This window comes from Tenrec ecaudatus, chromosome 12 (assembly GCF_050624435.1).
Source record: "Tenrec ecaudatus isolate mTenEca1 chromosome 12, mTenEca1.hap1, whole genome shotgun sequence".
In the NCBI taxonomy this organism is placed as follows: Eukaryota; Metazoa; Chordata; class Mammalia; order Afrosoricida; family Tenrecidae; genus Tenrec; species Tenrec ecaudatus.
The window spans coordinates 30,530,613-30,546,174 of record NC_134541.1 but is presented as its reverse complement, the minus strand read 5'-3'; the positions used below and the strand labels follow the sequence as shown (position 1 = coordinate 30,546,174).

General features: G+C 58.7%; 1 protein-coding gene across 1 annotated transcript; it reads left to right on the top strand.

The window, feature by feature from the left end:
- The first annotated feature begins 1,744 nt into the window (after nt 1–1,744).
- Nucleotides 1,745–14,470, top strand: MYLK2 (myosin light chain kinase 2). The gene is made up of 12 exons (XM_075527797.1): nt 1,745–1,796; nt 2,155–2,590; nt 3,436–3,707; nt 5,380–5,485; nt 6,082–6,175; nt 9,566–9,675; nt 9,755–9,896; nt 11,212–11,282; nt 11,428–11,556; nt 12,129–12,281; nt 12,409–12,541; nt 14,390–14,470. The coding sequence occupies exons 1-12, from the start codon at nt 1,745–1,747 to the stop codon at nt 14,468–14,470; spliced, it is 1,779 nt and encodes a 592-aa protein (XP_075383912.1).
- The last annotated feature ends 1,092 nt before the right edge of the window (nt 14,471–15,562 follow it).

The window sequence follows — 15,562 nt, the reverse complement described above, 5'->3', positions numbered from 1 at the left end:
ATGACACTGTTCTAGATACACACACACACACACCCCTTAGCACAGTGGCCGCCTCTGGGGAGCTTCTCTGAAAAAGTGCGTCATGCGTCGGGTGGCTAACCTCAATGTCAGCAGTTCGAAGTCAACAGACACCCCAAGGAAGAAAGATGAGACTTTCTACTCCTGTCAAGGGAGACAGACACGGAAACCCACAGGGGCAGCCCTAGCCTGTCCTCGAGGGTCGCGGTGAGGCGGGCGGACTCCGCGGCAGTGAGCTGGCGTTTGTGGGGAGAGAAGGCAGAGAGGAATACATACTCAGAGAGATACTGCGCCGTATCTACGATATTTCACACTTAACATCTGAAGCAACTCTGACAGGGAGGGGAAAAAACACAAAAGTCAAGGCTGGAGGCGGAGCCCCAGCTCCGGGCTGTGCTAACTAACCTGCACCAAGGACCCTGGACACTGGCTCTCTCCAACACAGAGAGGACACTGGCCAGCAGCGAGCAGCGCTCGTTCGGGACAGCAGTGTTCCCACTGTTCCCAGGTCAACTCCTAAAGCCAGCTCTCCCCACCCCCACAGTCCCCAGCTTCTTAAGAAATCGATCGTCTCGCAAACAGAAAAAAGATAGCTGCCCATGTAGACACCTGCCCTGCCCCCACTTCTGCACACAGGGGGACCTTAGTCTACTGGCTGGTTTGCCCCTGGCTTCTTAACCCCCCACCCCCATTGGAGAGGGCCCCACCCACTCCTTTCAGTCTCTCTCCCCCACCTTGCCATCTGAGGTCAGAAGGGCTGAGCCCTTGGAGCTGGGGGTCTGGATGTAATGCTGAGGCCGGACCTGAACCCAGGTGCCCCCTCTGGAGCTATTCTGGGTGCACTGGGCTCTGGCATGGTCTCAAGGCCCCCTCTGAGCCAGGCTCTGGGGAGACAGCCCTCCCAGCCACCCTCTGGGATGGATGGAGCACCTCTTGGGCCTACTGCCGTCAGGGATTCTTGAGAAGCCCTTCCGTCAGGGTGGGCTCACCTCAGGCGAGGGGCAGGGGAGCCCCCACCTCCCCGGGAGGTCCGGAAAAGGACATCTTGTGAAGTAAGAGCTCTGGGGTCTGGGGGCTTGTTGAGCAAGTGCCTTCAGCCGATTCCTTACCCAAAGCTGGTCCGAGTAGGTCCGGGTGCCAGGGGCAGGGGTTGTAGGCACAGACAGGGCCCCTGGGCCAGTCCGGCTCTAGCCAAGGTCTGGGGGGCCCCAGGAGATGTGGCACATGCTGCCTTCACCTCTTCCGGGTCCCCTCCCTGACCCCCTGTGTGCCAGGGCTCCCAGGAGGGCCTGGGGAAGGGCTTGCTCCCCCAGGCGCCCCCTCCCTAGGCTCCGACTGGTTCTAGCGCCACACTCCCCCAGTTGGGTTGTGGGAAGAATGCTGTGTCCTCTGAACAGGGGCCAAAAGTGACAGGTGGTGGCAGTCCGAGCTGCATGGCCCCTGGTGTAAGAGATCCTCTGCCCCGTCCCCGCCTCCACCGCCTGTGCCCCTGCCTCCGCCTCTGCCCACCACCGGGCCCGTCCCTTACAACCACACCAGGACTGCTCCTGGGCAGCCGCTGCGAGACGGTCCCCGCTCACGGCTGCGGGTACTTCTCTCTCTCCCCTCTGCCACCTGGCCGTGGCCACCTCTCTCCACAGCTGCGAGACAGCCTGGCACCCTCGGCTCTTCTTCTGCAGCTAGAAGACTGGGGCTAGACAGGCAGCAGCACACGCCTCCTTACCTCATGGCGACGGAAAACGGAGCCTGCGAGCCGGGAATCCACAGGCAATCAACAGGTGCCAAGCTGGGGCAGGAGAGCAGGGAGGAGCTTGGGAAGGAGTGCTAGAGTCCAGGCTGGGGCAGGAGTCTCAGCGGAAGCTCTGTGCTGGGGACCCTGGGGGACCTCTGGGTCAGGTGGGAAAATGTGAGGTTTCCATGAATGGTTGCGGGGGCACCGAGGCCCAACCCTAAAAGGCTAGAGACCTTCAACAAAGCGTCCCTCCACCTAGCCCCAGCTCCAAACAGCCCATCTCTAGAACTCCATTCAGTGGCTGAGGAGGACCTGGGTCCCGAGCTGGTCTCTGCTCAGCCTGGTTGGGGGGAGAAGGGATGGGAGCGAGGTGGGTCCTGACTGATCTGTCACCTCCTTTGCAGATAAGGCACCTATAGGTGCCACAGAGGAGGGACCCCCGGCTGCACAGAAAGATTCTGCACTGCAAGACCCACAGAAGGATCTTGCCCCCTCAGACCTAAAGAAAGACCCAGATCCACCCAGCCTGGAGGAAGATGCTCCAGAGAAGGGGGATGGTGCCCAGGCCCAGGCCTCTGCCAGCAGCCAGGGCCCTAAGGGAGAGGGGAGCCAGGGTGAGGGGCCTGTGGAGGGTAGTGCCAGGCAGCCAGCAGCCCTGTCCCAGCCAACAGCAACCACCGAGGTCAGTGCCAAGGAGCCTGCAGCTGAACAGGGGATCCCAGGCAACCAGGGCCTTGGAGAGGCCAAGGTAGCCCAGAAGGCAGCAGAGGGCCTGGCTGCAGCCAGGAGAAGCTCGCCCGCCTTCCTGCACAGTCCCAGCTGTCCGGCTATCATCCTCAGGTGCCTGCACTCGCCTGGGAGTGGGAGGGGCCCGAGGGTCTGTCCCCAGTGGTCGTACACAGCTGCCCTGTCCCAAGCCTTGAAGGAGTTCCTTCTGACATTCAGTATCCCCTATCCTGGCATTGACCCTATCCTTGTCCTTTGGAGAAACCAAGATTCCTCATAGTTAAAGGAAAACCCAGAAGGCAAGACAGGAGGGGCCCTTCTGCCCCAAATCCGAGCACTCTTCTCTGGGTACCCGGGGCCCGGAGCCCACCTTACTCGAGGAGCCCGAGTCTAGCCAAAGGCAGGCATCGCTAGAAGTTTAGAGGCAAAGAGAACCCCCTACTCTTCATACCATTGTCCATACTCTCCATCATACAAAGATGATTGAGAAGCGCCTTGGTGGGTCCTTGCTAATCTGGCCATAACCCTCACTCAGCACAGGTCTTATTGTCTGTTAGTGACACCTGCCTTAATGGTCTCCTGATTAGTAAGGTCATTATCGACATATGACCACACACACCATAATGCTTAGCAATCTGATCAACATACCCTCAGCTCAACCACGTCACAATCACAGTATGTATGTGAGGCTGGAGGCACGTAACCACCCCCAACACCACTCCTGATTGTGGCCATATGACAATTAATCCCATTAACAAGGGTTATCAATGATCTATTAGGGTGTGGTGAGGCCAGACGATGGGCATACCATTCACTGGGGTGGTTCAATCTCCCGGATTTTGTACAGAGTGAATTTGAGGGTGCTGGGGGTGGGGGGTTTAGCTGAGAGCCTGGAAGCACCAAGACCTGCCCAGAGCCGATGAGGAGTCCACTTCTGTGCTTCCCCCCAACCCCTCCAGCTCAGAGAAGCCGCTGGCCGAGAAGGCCCTGAGTGGGGCATCGGACCTCACCTTTGAAGGGGTGCCTGTGACCCCCAGCCCGGCGGGATCGGCCCAGGCACCTGAAGAAGAGCAGGCCCTGAAAGGGAGCCCAAAGGAGGCTGGAGAGACAGGCCCAGGCCCAGCTGGCCAGGCAGAGGCGCAAGGAGATACCTCGAAGGAGATGGGGCAATCGGAGGTGGGGCCAGTCCCAACTCTCACGGCCAGGGAGGAGGACTGCTTCCAGATTTTGGGTAGGCCATGGACTGGGGTGGGGACTGGGGCTGCTCGGGGGGAGAGGGTCCCCATGCCTTAGCCAGGCCAGTCCACCCAAGTGCCACGCAATCCCAGGAAGTAAGTCTTTCTTTCCCCTTTTGATAGAAAGGGAAATGACCACTCAGAGAAGGGAAATGAGGCACCCTCTCCACCCCTACCCCCACACACACCTAAAGAGGCAACATTTGAACCCAGGACAGCTCGACTCTGGAGCCCATTATGGATTTCTTCCTACTGTGGCCCCCAAAGCCAAACCCCCCTGCTGTCCTCAACTCGATGTAGACTCACAGAGACCCTGTAGGATGAAGTAGAAATTCCCCCGATCTAGGGGTTTCCAAGACTGTAGATCTTCATGGAAGCCACCTCTCCGTCTCCTGGAGTGGTGGGTGGGTTCAGAACTCCCAGCCTTGTGCTTAGCCCCCACATCCCGGGGCTCTGACCCTGGCCATCAGGATAAAGCGACCTAGCAGATTTTTTGGAGAGCCTGGCCACAGGGGCACTCGGTGGAGTTGGGAGTCAGGCTGTGGAGGGCCTCCCCTGCCAAGCTCAGGAGTTACACGTGATTCTGGAGGACATGGGAGCCACAGAGGGCTCCTGAGCAGAGGAAGCACCCGCGTGTGGGGAGGCCATGGCCAAGGAAGCTGGGCATGTGGGGTGGGGGTGGGGTCAGGGCTGTGGAGTGGCTCCCACTGACGACCAGACAAGGTTTACTGAGTGGGCAGCAGGGAGCCCTCCCCTCGTGGTGCGCATGCGCGCACGTGCTTGTCAGGCAGGTGAACAGGGTCAGGGCTGGGCAGGCGGAGCAAGGCTGGGGGTGAGGTGACATAGGGTCAGGAGAGCCCAGGATGTCCTGACACCCCCTCTCCTCCCAGCTGAGGTGCCCTGGGAGCCGCGCCAGTCTGCCTGGTGAGTGGCACAGTGCCATGCAGACAGGGTGCGAGGAGGACCTGGCGGCTGGGTGGCAGCCAAGAGCCCTGCCTATTCGCTCGGTGGAGACCTCCACAGCACCCCGCCCAGGAATCACATCCTGGGGTGATGGGGCCTGAACCACCTCCAAGGGCCGCTTGATTTATCACCAGCCGGCTTCCCTGCCGCCTGGGCTATTTATAAAGAGGTTTGCATTCCCGATGACTCAGCCGACCGGCGGCCAGGCCCGCCATTCCCCGATACTGTCACCAGGTGGCGGTGTCCCCCTACCAAACCTGGCAGGCTGGGCTCAGGCCGGGTTGCAGCCTACCCCACACCTGGCTCGTGTCGCTGAGCTGATGTTGGCGAGGTCCCACCAAGTCACCATCCACCATCGTTCAGATGTGGCAGCCTCGCTGGCAGCCCTCCATCTAGAATGATCTTCAACGGGACTCCTGATAACTTGGATTGGGGGTCCTCGGACCTGACTGTGTGAAGGCGTCCCTACTGATCTGGGGGGAGAGGCAGAGATCACCCCCAGCTGACACTGGGAAGTGGGCCCCATCCCCTACCCTGGGTCTGCAGTCTGTTAAAGAACGTCTCTCTCAGCATGGGCCGAGCCAGGCAGGCTGGGGGGCGGGGCAGAGGTTGTACAGGAAGGAGGGCGCTGCTGCGGCAGGCGAAGGTGAGCCCCCTGCCCCACACGCTGGGCCCTGACTGCCAGGGCTCTGCTCTGCTCTGCAGATGACTGCCCGCCGCCCCCAGCCCCCTTCGTCCACCGAGTCGTGGAGCTGCGGACCGGAAATGTCAACAGTGAATTCAGCATCAACTCCAAAGAGGCGCTGGGAGGGTGAGCGCTGGAGCCCACATCGCAGGCACACGGCTGGGGTGGGGTGAGGGTGCATGCAGCCAGGTCCTCACCCCCAAGGGACAGGCCCTGGCATACCGACTTGGGCTCGCTACACCCCGCTTTTCCTTGCCCACATGCTCTCTTGTGCAAGTGGGTACGTGTGCTGTGGCCAGCCGGGATTCCTGTCCCTCCTGCCATGGGACAGACCAGTCAGTGTTTCCCACAGAAACAGTCACTTCCTCATTGTCTGGCCTACACAGACCGATCTTGGGGACCCCCACTGCCCCAAAGGCCCTAACCCAAGCTGATACCTCTACAAATCCCAGCCTCCCTCCTGCACCCCCCGGGGGGACATCTCATAGGGCCCCAAGCCCCAAGACCCTACCCACTATAAGCCTACCTTACTAGACATAGTGGGCATCTGGGGTCATCCTCCCATGAGCCTCCTCTTCCCAGGCACAAGGCAAGTGTGGCTCCAAAAATGCATGGCTTGGCCTGTGTCCCAGAAGCAGGAAGCCCCCAGGATGAGTGGAACACAACCCTCCCCTCCCCTCCCCTCCCCTCCGTGGCCCTCACTCCAGCCTCTGCCCTGCCAGGGGCAAGTTTGGAGCGGTGTGCACCTGCACAGAGAAGTCTACTGGTCTCAAGCTGGCAGCCAAGGTCATCAAGAAGCAGAGCCCCAAAGACAAGGTAGCTCAGATGGTGGTTGGCTGCATGCAATGGGGAGGGAGTTCTGTGGGTGGGGGCCTCCATGCACCACAGATGCCATGAGGACAGACTGCCTTGCCTCCCCACCCCCACCCCCACCGTAGCCATAGGCTAGATACCTCCATCAGTGACTGTCAAGGGATAGTCCTCCCTGGGATTCAATTCTGCAAGCTCACTAAGTGCCCACTCTGGGCTGGGTCCTGCCAGGGGCCCCAGGAGGTGAGGAGGGCAGAAGTACGAGGATGCTCATGACCTCAGGGGGCTGACATCAGCCCACCCACAGCACTGCCCTCAGCTCTCAGCTTGGGGTGGGGGGCGCGGTGGGGCTGGGCGGCTCAGTGGAGGCTGTGAGCAGTGTCCGTGTAAGGAAGGGATGAAGGTGAGGGGAGGGAGTCGTGTGTGTGATGCCATGTGGCCTCACAGTGGCCCAGGGCGCTACAGAACGAGATACTGCCCGGTCCTGCACCACCCTCCGTTTGAACCCACGGGGCCAATGTGCCTTGTGGAGCGAGGGTTTTCCTCTTCCATGTGGCCCCTCTGCTTTAGCAAGCAAGCAAGCACGGGGTCCTTTCCCAGGAAGAAGCACGGGGAAGCCAGGAAAGCTGTAGGGAGCAAAGCATGGGGCCGGTGGGAGACAGGCCCCGGTGGGGGACAGGGTCTGTGGGGTGAGACTTGTAGGAAGAGCAGTGATTCAGGGGGTGCAGCGCTGGCTGCTGCTTCACAGCGGGCTCTGATCTGGGGTGGAGGAAGGGAAAGGCTGCGTGGGGAGCATCGGCCAATTACCATGGTATCAATATTCCCCGAGCAGGCGACTTCGCCAGTGCCACATTTCAGCTGGCTAGAAAGCCCTCTCTCTCTCTCTCTCTCTCTGAAGGTGACCAGTCGGGCAGTGAAGGAGGGGCGGGGGATGCTGGTTTGTGCACTGTGCAGGTCGCCTCCAGGGGTTCCCAGGATGGAAGTCTGAGGACGTTAGAGAATGAACACCTTATTTTTGGACCTGAGTTCCTGGGTGAAGAGAACCCCCAATTATGCAGCTGCCATTGAGTGACCCCTCTGGGGTCAGAACAGAGCTGTGCTCCACGGGCCACTGTGGCTGATTTGGGGGGTGTGTGGTGGGGGGAGGTCAGATGCTTACAGACATTCTCCTTGAAGGCAATCAGTCAGTCACCAGACTAAGGTAGCCCCCCCCCCCCACCTGCTGGAGACAATGGGCTAAGGCTAAGGCTTGCGACCATTAGCTTGGTTCCTGTAGGTGGGGTTTACATCCTACTGATAATGGTTTCTATGGAGATTTAGAGAACAGATCAAACCTGCTCCTGGACATCCAAAGTTAAGCTGCCATCTGACTCTAGGAGCGGCCCATTATATGACTCTCTTCTATCTCTCATGCTCTTGATGACTTTAATATATATATGCCAGGGTACCTGCCCCTAACACATCATCATGGGTCCAGTAGGCGCAGTTGTACAGCCATAATAAGTAAAGATCATAGTAAAGTCATAGAGAGCATGAGAGATAGAGGAGAGATTGCAATAATGGAGTCAGACACATTTCATGGTAGCATGCTCACCTCAGCCTCACTTGGTGGTCCACGTGGAGAGAGGGGAGGGGAAGGAGGACAAGGGGAAAGAATAGGGCAGGAGAGGGAGCTGAGGAGAAGCCAAGGGAGGAGCCTCTATTGCTAAGCCAGGCCTATATACCTTTGGGGGGAGTGCAAGCCCACTAATTACAGGTAAAGTCATACATCACAGGAAGGGGCTGCACTATAGGTTATACAGTAATGAGAGGGGGACAATCTATGGACATACACTCAACAGGAAGAGGAGGGATTGGGGGTATACACGTGACAAGATGGGCCTTAGCCCATTGTCCCCAACAGCAGGAGGGGGGGGCTACCTTAGTCTGGTGACTGACTGATTGCCTTCAGGGATGTCTGTAAGCATCTGACCTCCCCCACAGGGAGGGTGGGGGTAAGGGACATAGCTGGACCTTTCTTTCAAGGCACCTGTGGGTAGACAAGAACCTCTCCAACAGTTGGGTAACAGCAGAGTGCAGCCACTCTTTGCCCCACCTAGTGGCTTCTGGGTGAAGATCAGGTCTTTTCCCCCAGAGGAGAAAGCCCTGGGTGAGGTTGGGCGGTCCCAAGGTCCCAAGGGCTTACTGTGGGACACAGCGGATCTGAGACACCCATTAGGCATTTGAGATTCAAACTCACTGCCAGCTGTGGATTGCGACCTTACAGGACAAGGTAGAACCGCCCCAACGGGTTTCTGAGGCTGTCACTCTTTACGGAAGAATAGACTCATCTCCCCACCCCACCCTTGCAGAGCAGCTGGTGGTTTGAAACTGGGTTAGCAGCCCACCCTGGCACCCACCACACCAGAGGCAGTTGGATATATTGGACTCTGGGGCTTAAGGGAGACTGGGAACCCCTCCCATTTGAGTGGAATGCAAGCTGGCAGGCGTGGGGGTATGGGGAGGAGAACTCTCAGGGAGCCAGCGCAGAGTGGGCAGAGAGGAAGTGGGAGGATGGAGCCCTGGAGGAGGAAGGGGAGGAGGAGGCCCAGCAAAGGCAAAGTGTCCCAGCAGGAATGCCCCGCACGCAGGGGGAGCTGACGCCAGGAAAGGACCGACCGGCCCTGGATAGCGATCTCCTTGCACACTGTAGCATGTCCACCCTGCCCCAGAGGCCCCAGGAGGAAGAAAGGCTGAGGTTGGAGAAAGACAAGGGCTAGGGGAAGTGGTTCTCAATCTGTGGGTCTCAACCCCTTTGGGGGTCTTCACAGGGTCCCCTAAGACCATCGGAAAACACATATTTCCAATGATCTTAGGAACGGAGACACCACTTCTCTATCCATCTCCAGGGGGTCTGCCCACAAGCAGGTACGCCCCCATACGAGTACCTGGCGGGAAGACTGTTACCCATGCTCCACCACGCTGCAAGACCAAATTTCATTTATTTGTAATTAGAAAGAAGTATTTCTCTCTTTTTTTAGAAATAAATATTTCACAATATATGATTACACATTGTTTTTGTGATTCATCACTACACTTTAATGATGTTCAATTTACCACAATGAAAATACATCCTACATATCACATATTTACATGATGATTCATCACAGTGGCAAAATGACAGTGATGAAGTAGCCACGAAAATCATTTTATGGTTGGGGGTCACCACCACATGGGGAACTGTATGAAAGGGTCACGGCATTAGGCAGGTTGAGAACCACTGGTCTAGGGGATGTTGCAGGCAGCAGACACGGGTGGGCAGGGTCTCCAGGCCTGGTCAAGGCGGTGGGCATGCAGGGTGAAGGGAAGAGCAGGGGGCACACCGCATGGACAGCAGCCCTGCTTTCTGGTCCTCAGGAGATGGTGATGGTTGAGATCGAGGTTATGAACCAGCTGAACCATCGCAATCTGATCCAGCTCTATGCGGCCATGGAGACAGCCAATGAGATCATCCTCTTCATGGAGTAGTGAGTGTGGGGGCGGGGCGGCCCGGGGGCGGGGTCCACGGGCCTGGAGGCCATCGGGTAGAGGGCTCTGTGCCCACAGCATCGAGGGCGGTGAGCTCTTTGAGAGGATCGTGGACGAAGATTACCCACTGACCGAGGTGGACACCATGGTGTTCGTCAGGCAGATCTGCGATGGGATCCTCTTCATGCACAAGATGAGGGTCCTGCACCTGGACCTCAAGGTACGGCCACCAGGTTGCCCGGGACGGGTCAGGTGTAGTGACTGGCCTTCTGAAACCAGCCGTGTAACCATCCACCCTTCCACCTTGCCCTCCCATCTCTCTTTCTAGCCAGTCTTCCGCCCCTGCGCTCTGAGGTTTAGTTGAGCACTTCCTTAGGGCCAGAGCCAGGGCTGGACTGGAGAGGGACAGAAGCGGCAGTCCCAGCTCTCAGGGGGCTCCTTGTCCAGTGTTACGTCCTGGCCGGAAGGCGCGTTCACAGCCCCCGGAGCCCCCAGCACAGAGGCTTCACCCACAGAAGTTGGTACAAGGTCTGACCTCAGTGTTGGTATTCATGAGCGTTTGTTGATTCCACAACCAGCGAGTGGTGTTTTTTTTTCTCATTCTTTTTTTTTTCTGGGCAGCCTGCCTGGTGCCACTTTGGACTGCTTGCTGTAAGGTTGGCAGTTTGAAACCCACCAACCTCTCCTTAGGAGAAAGATGAGGCTGTCTGTTCCCATAAAGGTGTCGGGTCTCAGAAACCCTGTCCAAAGTCTCTGTGAGTCAGAATCAACTTGATGGGTTAAATTGAGTTTTGTGCTGTCTGCCCAGGAGTCTCTGGGCCATGCAAATGGTCAATGCTCTTGGCTGAGGGTAACTGAGAGGTTGGAGATTCCAGTCCACTCGGAAACTCCTCAGAAGAGAGGCCTGATAGTTTCTTCCAAAAAAAAACCCCAAATCCCTCTGAGTGCCATCCCGGCTCCCGTGGCGTCCCCGTGAGGTGGAGTGGACCCATGAGGGCAGTAGCTTCTCCCTCTCTGCCAGACAGGGTTGCAGGTGGTGGAGACCAGAGCTGAACAAAGCAATAGATTGAAGTCCTGCCGGGGGGCAGCGTCAGAGCCTCAGTCTGCTTAACTATAAAAAGTGGGGGACGGTGTCACCTGGAACAGTCTAGGGGTGTGGGGAGGAAAGTGACTGGCTAAGCCAGGCCTGCCCCGATGTGGTGGCTGTCAGCGCCATCTTTCATGTGGGAGAAAGACTAGCCCAACTGAGAGGGTGTACCGGGGCAGGGTGCAGCCGTCCGTCTCCCAGCAGTCTTCCTCTGGGAGGTCCAACTTCAGACTGGCGGAAACGTCTTTGCTCTACGGTGCTGGTAAAAGGAGCAGCCCCCAGGGCCAGCCGAGAGGCAGCGTGCCACCCTTACCCCCCCTCCCTGAGCTGCAGGGCTCCCTCAGCCTGCCTGGCGTGTCCATCCATCCTGGCCACCCGGGCTCTTGAACCTGGGGAGGGGTGGGGTGAACTGGGTCAGAGGCCTACCCAGGCCCTCCTTCCTCCTCAGCCTGAGAACATCCTGTGTGTCAATACCACGGGCCATTTGGTGAAGATCATTGACTTCGGTCTGGCACGGAGGTACCACCCTGGAGGGGGTTTGCGGTGCGGGGGAGACAGGGCAGGCGTCTGAGGGCAGCGTTGGGTGTGTGTCTGGTGTTAGGGGGACAGTGGGTGGTGGCCAGTGGCCGGGAGCAGCGCTCTGAGCTCTCTGTCCCTCTCCCAGGTACAACCCCAATGAGAAGCTGAAGGTGAATTTTGGGACCCCCGAGTTCCTGTCCCCTGAGGTGGTGAATTACGACCAAATCTCCGATAAGACAGACATGTGGAGCATGGGGGTCATCACCTACATGCTGTGAGCCCCAGGGAGGGTGTTGTTTATGGGGTGGGGCACATGGGCAGGCAGCCAAGGCCCGAGACTGTTCTTGGAGCCCTGGTGAGGTGGGCCCACCTCCATGGGACCCCCAGCCTGGTTTTTTTTGGAGGGGAGGAGGGGGAGTGCTAGGGAGAGCCAGGGAATGGGAGCTTTGTACCCATTTTATGAGCAAATAAACCACGGCCTTTAAAGGCTTTGGGAAACACAACGTCCCGGTCCAGGGTTTGGAGAGCGGCGCTCTGACCCCCCCAGGGTGGGGTGGAGGGGCGGCAGCCATTGGTGCACTCCTCATTCCTCAACTTCACCCTCACGGTGGGAAGCTGGGGTGATCCTGCCCATCTTACAGATGAGAAGAGTGAGGCTCAGAGAGGGAGGTGACTTGCCCAAGGTCACCCAGCCCGATTCAAACCCAGGTCTGTCCCACTCAAGAGGCTGGGGGTCTTTCTAGCATATTACGTTACTTCCAAGGACCTTTCCCCTCCCTCGATGCCCCAGGGTGACACAGGGTCTCTAATCCTAGCTCCCTGCTCCCTTCTCACCCCTCCCCTCAGGCTGAGCGGCCTCTCCCCCTTCCTGGGGGACGATGACACGGAGACCCTCAACAACGTCCTGTCTGCCAACTGGTACTTTGACGAGGAGACCTTTGAGGCCGTGTCGGATGAGGCCAAAGATTTTGTGTCCCACCTCATCGTCAAGGACCAGGGGTAAGGCTGGCTCCAGCTGATGGACCCCATGCGGTGTGCGTGTTGGGACAGGCCGGGAGGCCGGCTGGGCTCCAGTGCCCTGTCAGCCACCCCGATGGTCCCCCTGCGGCCCCCTCCCTCCCTGCAGGGCCCGAATGAGCGCGGCCCAGTGCCTCGCCCACCCCTGGCTCAACAACCTGGCAGAGAAAGCCAAGCGCTGCAACCGGCGCCTGAAGTCCCAAATCCTGCTGAAGAGATACCTCATGAAGAGGCGCTGGAAGGTGCGCTGCCCGGCAGGGGGCAGAGGGGGCAGTGAGGGGGTCCTGGTGCCCTGGCAGCCCAGTCTGGGAAAATGGCAGCAGGTTTCTGGCCTGAAGCAGAGAGCTTCCAGCAGGGCAGAGCCAGGGGACTGGCACATATGGGTGTGGACTCAGGAAAACAACCCCCTCCTCAATTTTGTACCAGTTTCTGGAGTATCTGCTCTTGAGATAGGGAGCCCGATGCCACAGGGTCCCTCTGACGCACAGCCACCCTGTAGGGCAGGGCAGACCGGCTTCCCAGGGAGGCTAGGTCTGTCCGTCCTGTCTTCAGGGAAGCAGGCCGCCACGCCACAGCTTTCTCCCCTGGGCCCACTGATGGGTGGTATTGAGCCTCCAACCTTCCAACAGCCTAACACGTGACCCACTGTGCACTGGGCCTCCTTAAGTGGGCGGGCACACAAGAGTGAACAAAAGGCTCCCAGCTGCGAGGACTTCCAAAGAGGGGTTGGTAGGGGTCATTCAAAAGGGTTGAGAAACTGAGAAACAGACCCAAACACACTGCCACCAAGTGGATTCCAACTCAGTGATACCCCCTCCCCTGGAGGACACAGTAGGCCTATGTCCCTGCCGGGCATAGCGACCCCCCTACAGGACAGTGTAGATCTGCCCCTGTGGGTTTCTGAGACTGTCAATTTTTTATTGGGGGCTCTTACAGCTCTTATTACAATCCATCCATCCATTGCGTCAAGCTCATTTGTGCATCTGTTGCCATCATCCTTTGCGAAAGAGACTGTCAATCTTCATGGGCATAGAAAGCTTCCTCTTTCTCCTGTGGAGTGACTGGTGGGCTTGAACTGCTGGCCTTGCAGTTAGCAGCCCAACGCGTAACCCACTATGTCACCAGGGCTTCCAGGAGGGGTGAAGGCCTCTAGAAAGAAAGAGAAGGCAGAGGAGCACCAGATGTAGATTACACTCTGACACTCGGGGGGGTGGGGGGGGGCGGGCAGCGAGGCCTCCTGAGAAGAAGGAGGATGGAGGGGAGTGGAGGAGCAGGCTTGTGGGGGACAAATGTTCCAGGCAGTTAGAACAGCCTGTGCCGGGACCCTGAGGGGGGGGCATGGGTGGTTAGACGTCCTGCTGTACAGAGAGGTCACCATGGCAGCCATGGGGGCAGGGAGAAGGGGTAGGGAGGCCAGCTCAGAGGGCCGCAGGGAGGGTCCCGAGCAGAGCAAGATTCAGGTCAGAATGGGTTTCTGCATACTGTGTGTGTGTATAGGGTGCGGTGGGGGGCTTCAACACGTTCGTGGGAAAATCACATTGTTGCTCGATTCTGTTTTTCCGCCAATTTGTTGAAGTCCCCTGGAAAGCTGGTGGTTAAGTGGTTCCTCACTGGGCTGCAATCTGTGAGGTCAGCAGTTCAAAACCCCCAGCCACTCCGTGGGAGAAAGATGGGGTATTCGACTTCCGCCAACAGTGGCGGTCTCGGAAACCCAGAGGGCGTTTCCCCCCTGGCCCATCATTCCCCCATGGCATCGGCAGTCCCGGGCAGTGAGAGTGAGTTTGCAAACTAGTCCTTATGCGGCGTGGCCCAATTGGACACTGCACCCTCCTGGTCTGGAACCCTCCTGGAATACGGGGCCTGGAAGGAAGCCGGAGTCACAGTCAGTGGGCTAGGCGGCTACCCTAAGGCTGGAGGCTGGGGCCCACCCAGAACACAGCATAAGACAGGCCCGGAAATCTAGTTCAGAAAAGTCGGCCGTGGGCAACTTGATGCAGCGTAGCAAACAGTCAGAATCCGTAGCTGTTCATTAAGAAAGCCACCGGCTCCCATGCCCCGTGCTGACTTCTTTCTCCTCTCTCCACTCCCAGAGAAATTTCATTGCTGTCAGCGCTGCCAACCGCTTCAAGAAGATCAGTAGCTCGGGGGCACTGATGGCTCTGGGGGTCTGAGCCTGAGAGCAGCTGAGGCCTGGACACAGCCTTCCTGAGGCCAGGGCAGAAGCCACTGTCGCCCAGAAGGCCAGACCTCCGGTGCGGTCTGGCCAGGACAAGGCTGAGCCAGGCTGGGAGGCCCGGGGCTCCCCACGCCCCCGTGCAGTGACCGCTTCCCCGCTGGGAGCTGTCCCAGCCGAGGGTGGCCTGAATCCATCCGGCCACTGCCTCCCCAGACGGCCTCACCCGACGCAGCCCGGACTCCCTGTTCCCGCCCCAGTTTCTCTCTTTGACCTGCGGCCTTGCTGACCCCGGAAGGGGCGCCCTTGGCCTGGGCTTGCTCCTAGTTAGTGTGGGAGGGGTGGAGGGGGTGGGGGCTCAGGGTGCGGGGCAGTCGTGGCTGTGGATGGAAGGTTCCCGGCCGGCGGGCAGCAGAGAGCAAGGCTGATTCCAGGCCCAGCTGACGGGGGAAACAGAGCAGTCTTTGTGAGGGAGGCTTCCATGCCCCCACCCGCCTCCCTGCTCCCGGCAGATAAGGCCTAACACACACCATCTGGCCTGGGCTGGGTCCACGCCCACCTGTCTCTCGACCACCAACACACAGGAACTTTGCGAGGGAGGGGGCACCCAGCCCAGGCCTAGGGGAGAAGGAGGGGAGAAAGCTGGGGGACACAGGAGACCAGCCTGTGAGCCTGCCTGAGGGCCAAGCCAGACCCATCTCAGCCCCTCAGGAGCTCATCCCTGGGGTCACTCAGGCAGGGAGATGGTCCCCGATGATGGTCCAGCAGCCCAGGATGCTCCAGACATGGCCCTCTGCCATCACCCCCACCCTGCTCTCCTCTGTGCCTTGTAAATAAATGTACAGGTTGCATGCAGCTGCCTCGCCCGAGTATGTGCACACGTTTGTGAAGTTACAGCCGCTGTTGGCAGCACCACCTCATGGCTGGCACTTCAGCATGTCCTTCCGGCAAGTGTGGGGGTGACAGACACAGTCCCAGAACTCAGGGTTTCCTCACCGGTGAGAGGGTGCTTTCAGCAGCCCTGGGATGATCACTACATGTCAGTTGTTTTTTTTTTAATTTAAATCATTTTATCGGGGGCTCGTGTAAC

Coding starts and splice junctions, on each gene's coding strand:
- MYLK2 (XM_075527797.1), top strand. CDS start 1,745: ATGGCGACGGAAAACGGAGCCTGCGAGCCGGGAATCCACAGGCAATCA. Junction 3,708..5,379: donor GGACTGCTTCCAGATTTTGG/GTAGGCCATGGA, acceptor TCTGCTCTGCAG/ATGACTGCCCGCCGCCCCCA. Junction 9,897..11,211: donor TCCTGCACCTGGACCTCAAG/GTACGGCCACCA, acceptor CTTCCTCCTCAG/CCTGAGAACATCCTGTGTGT.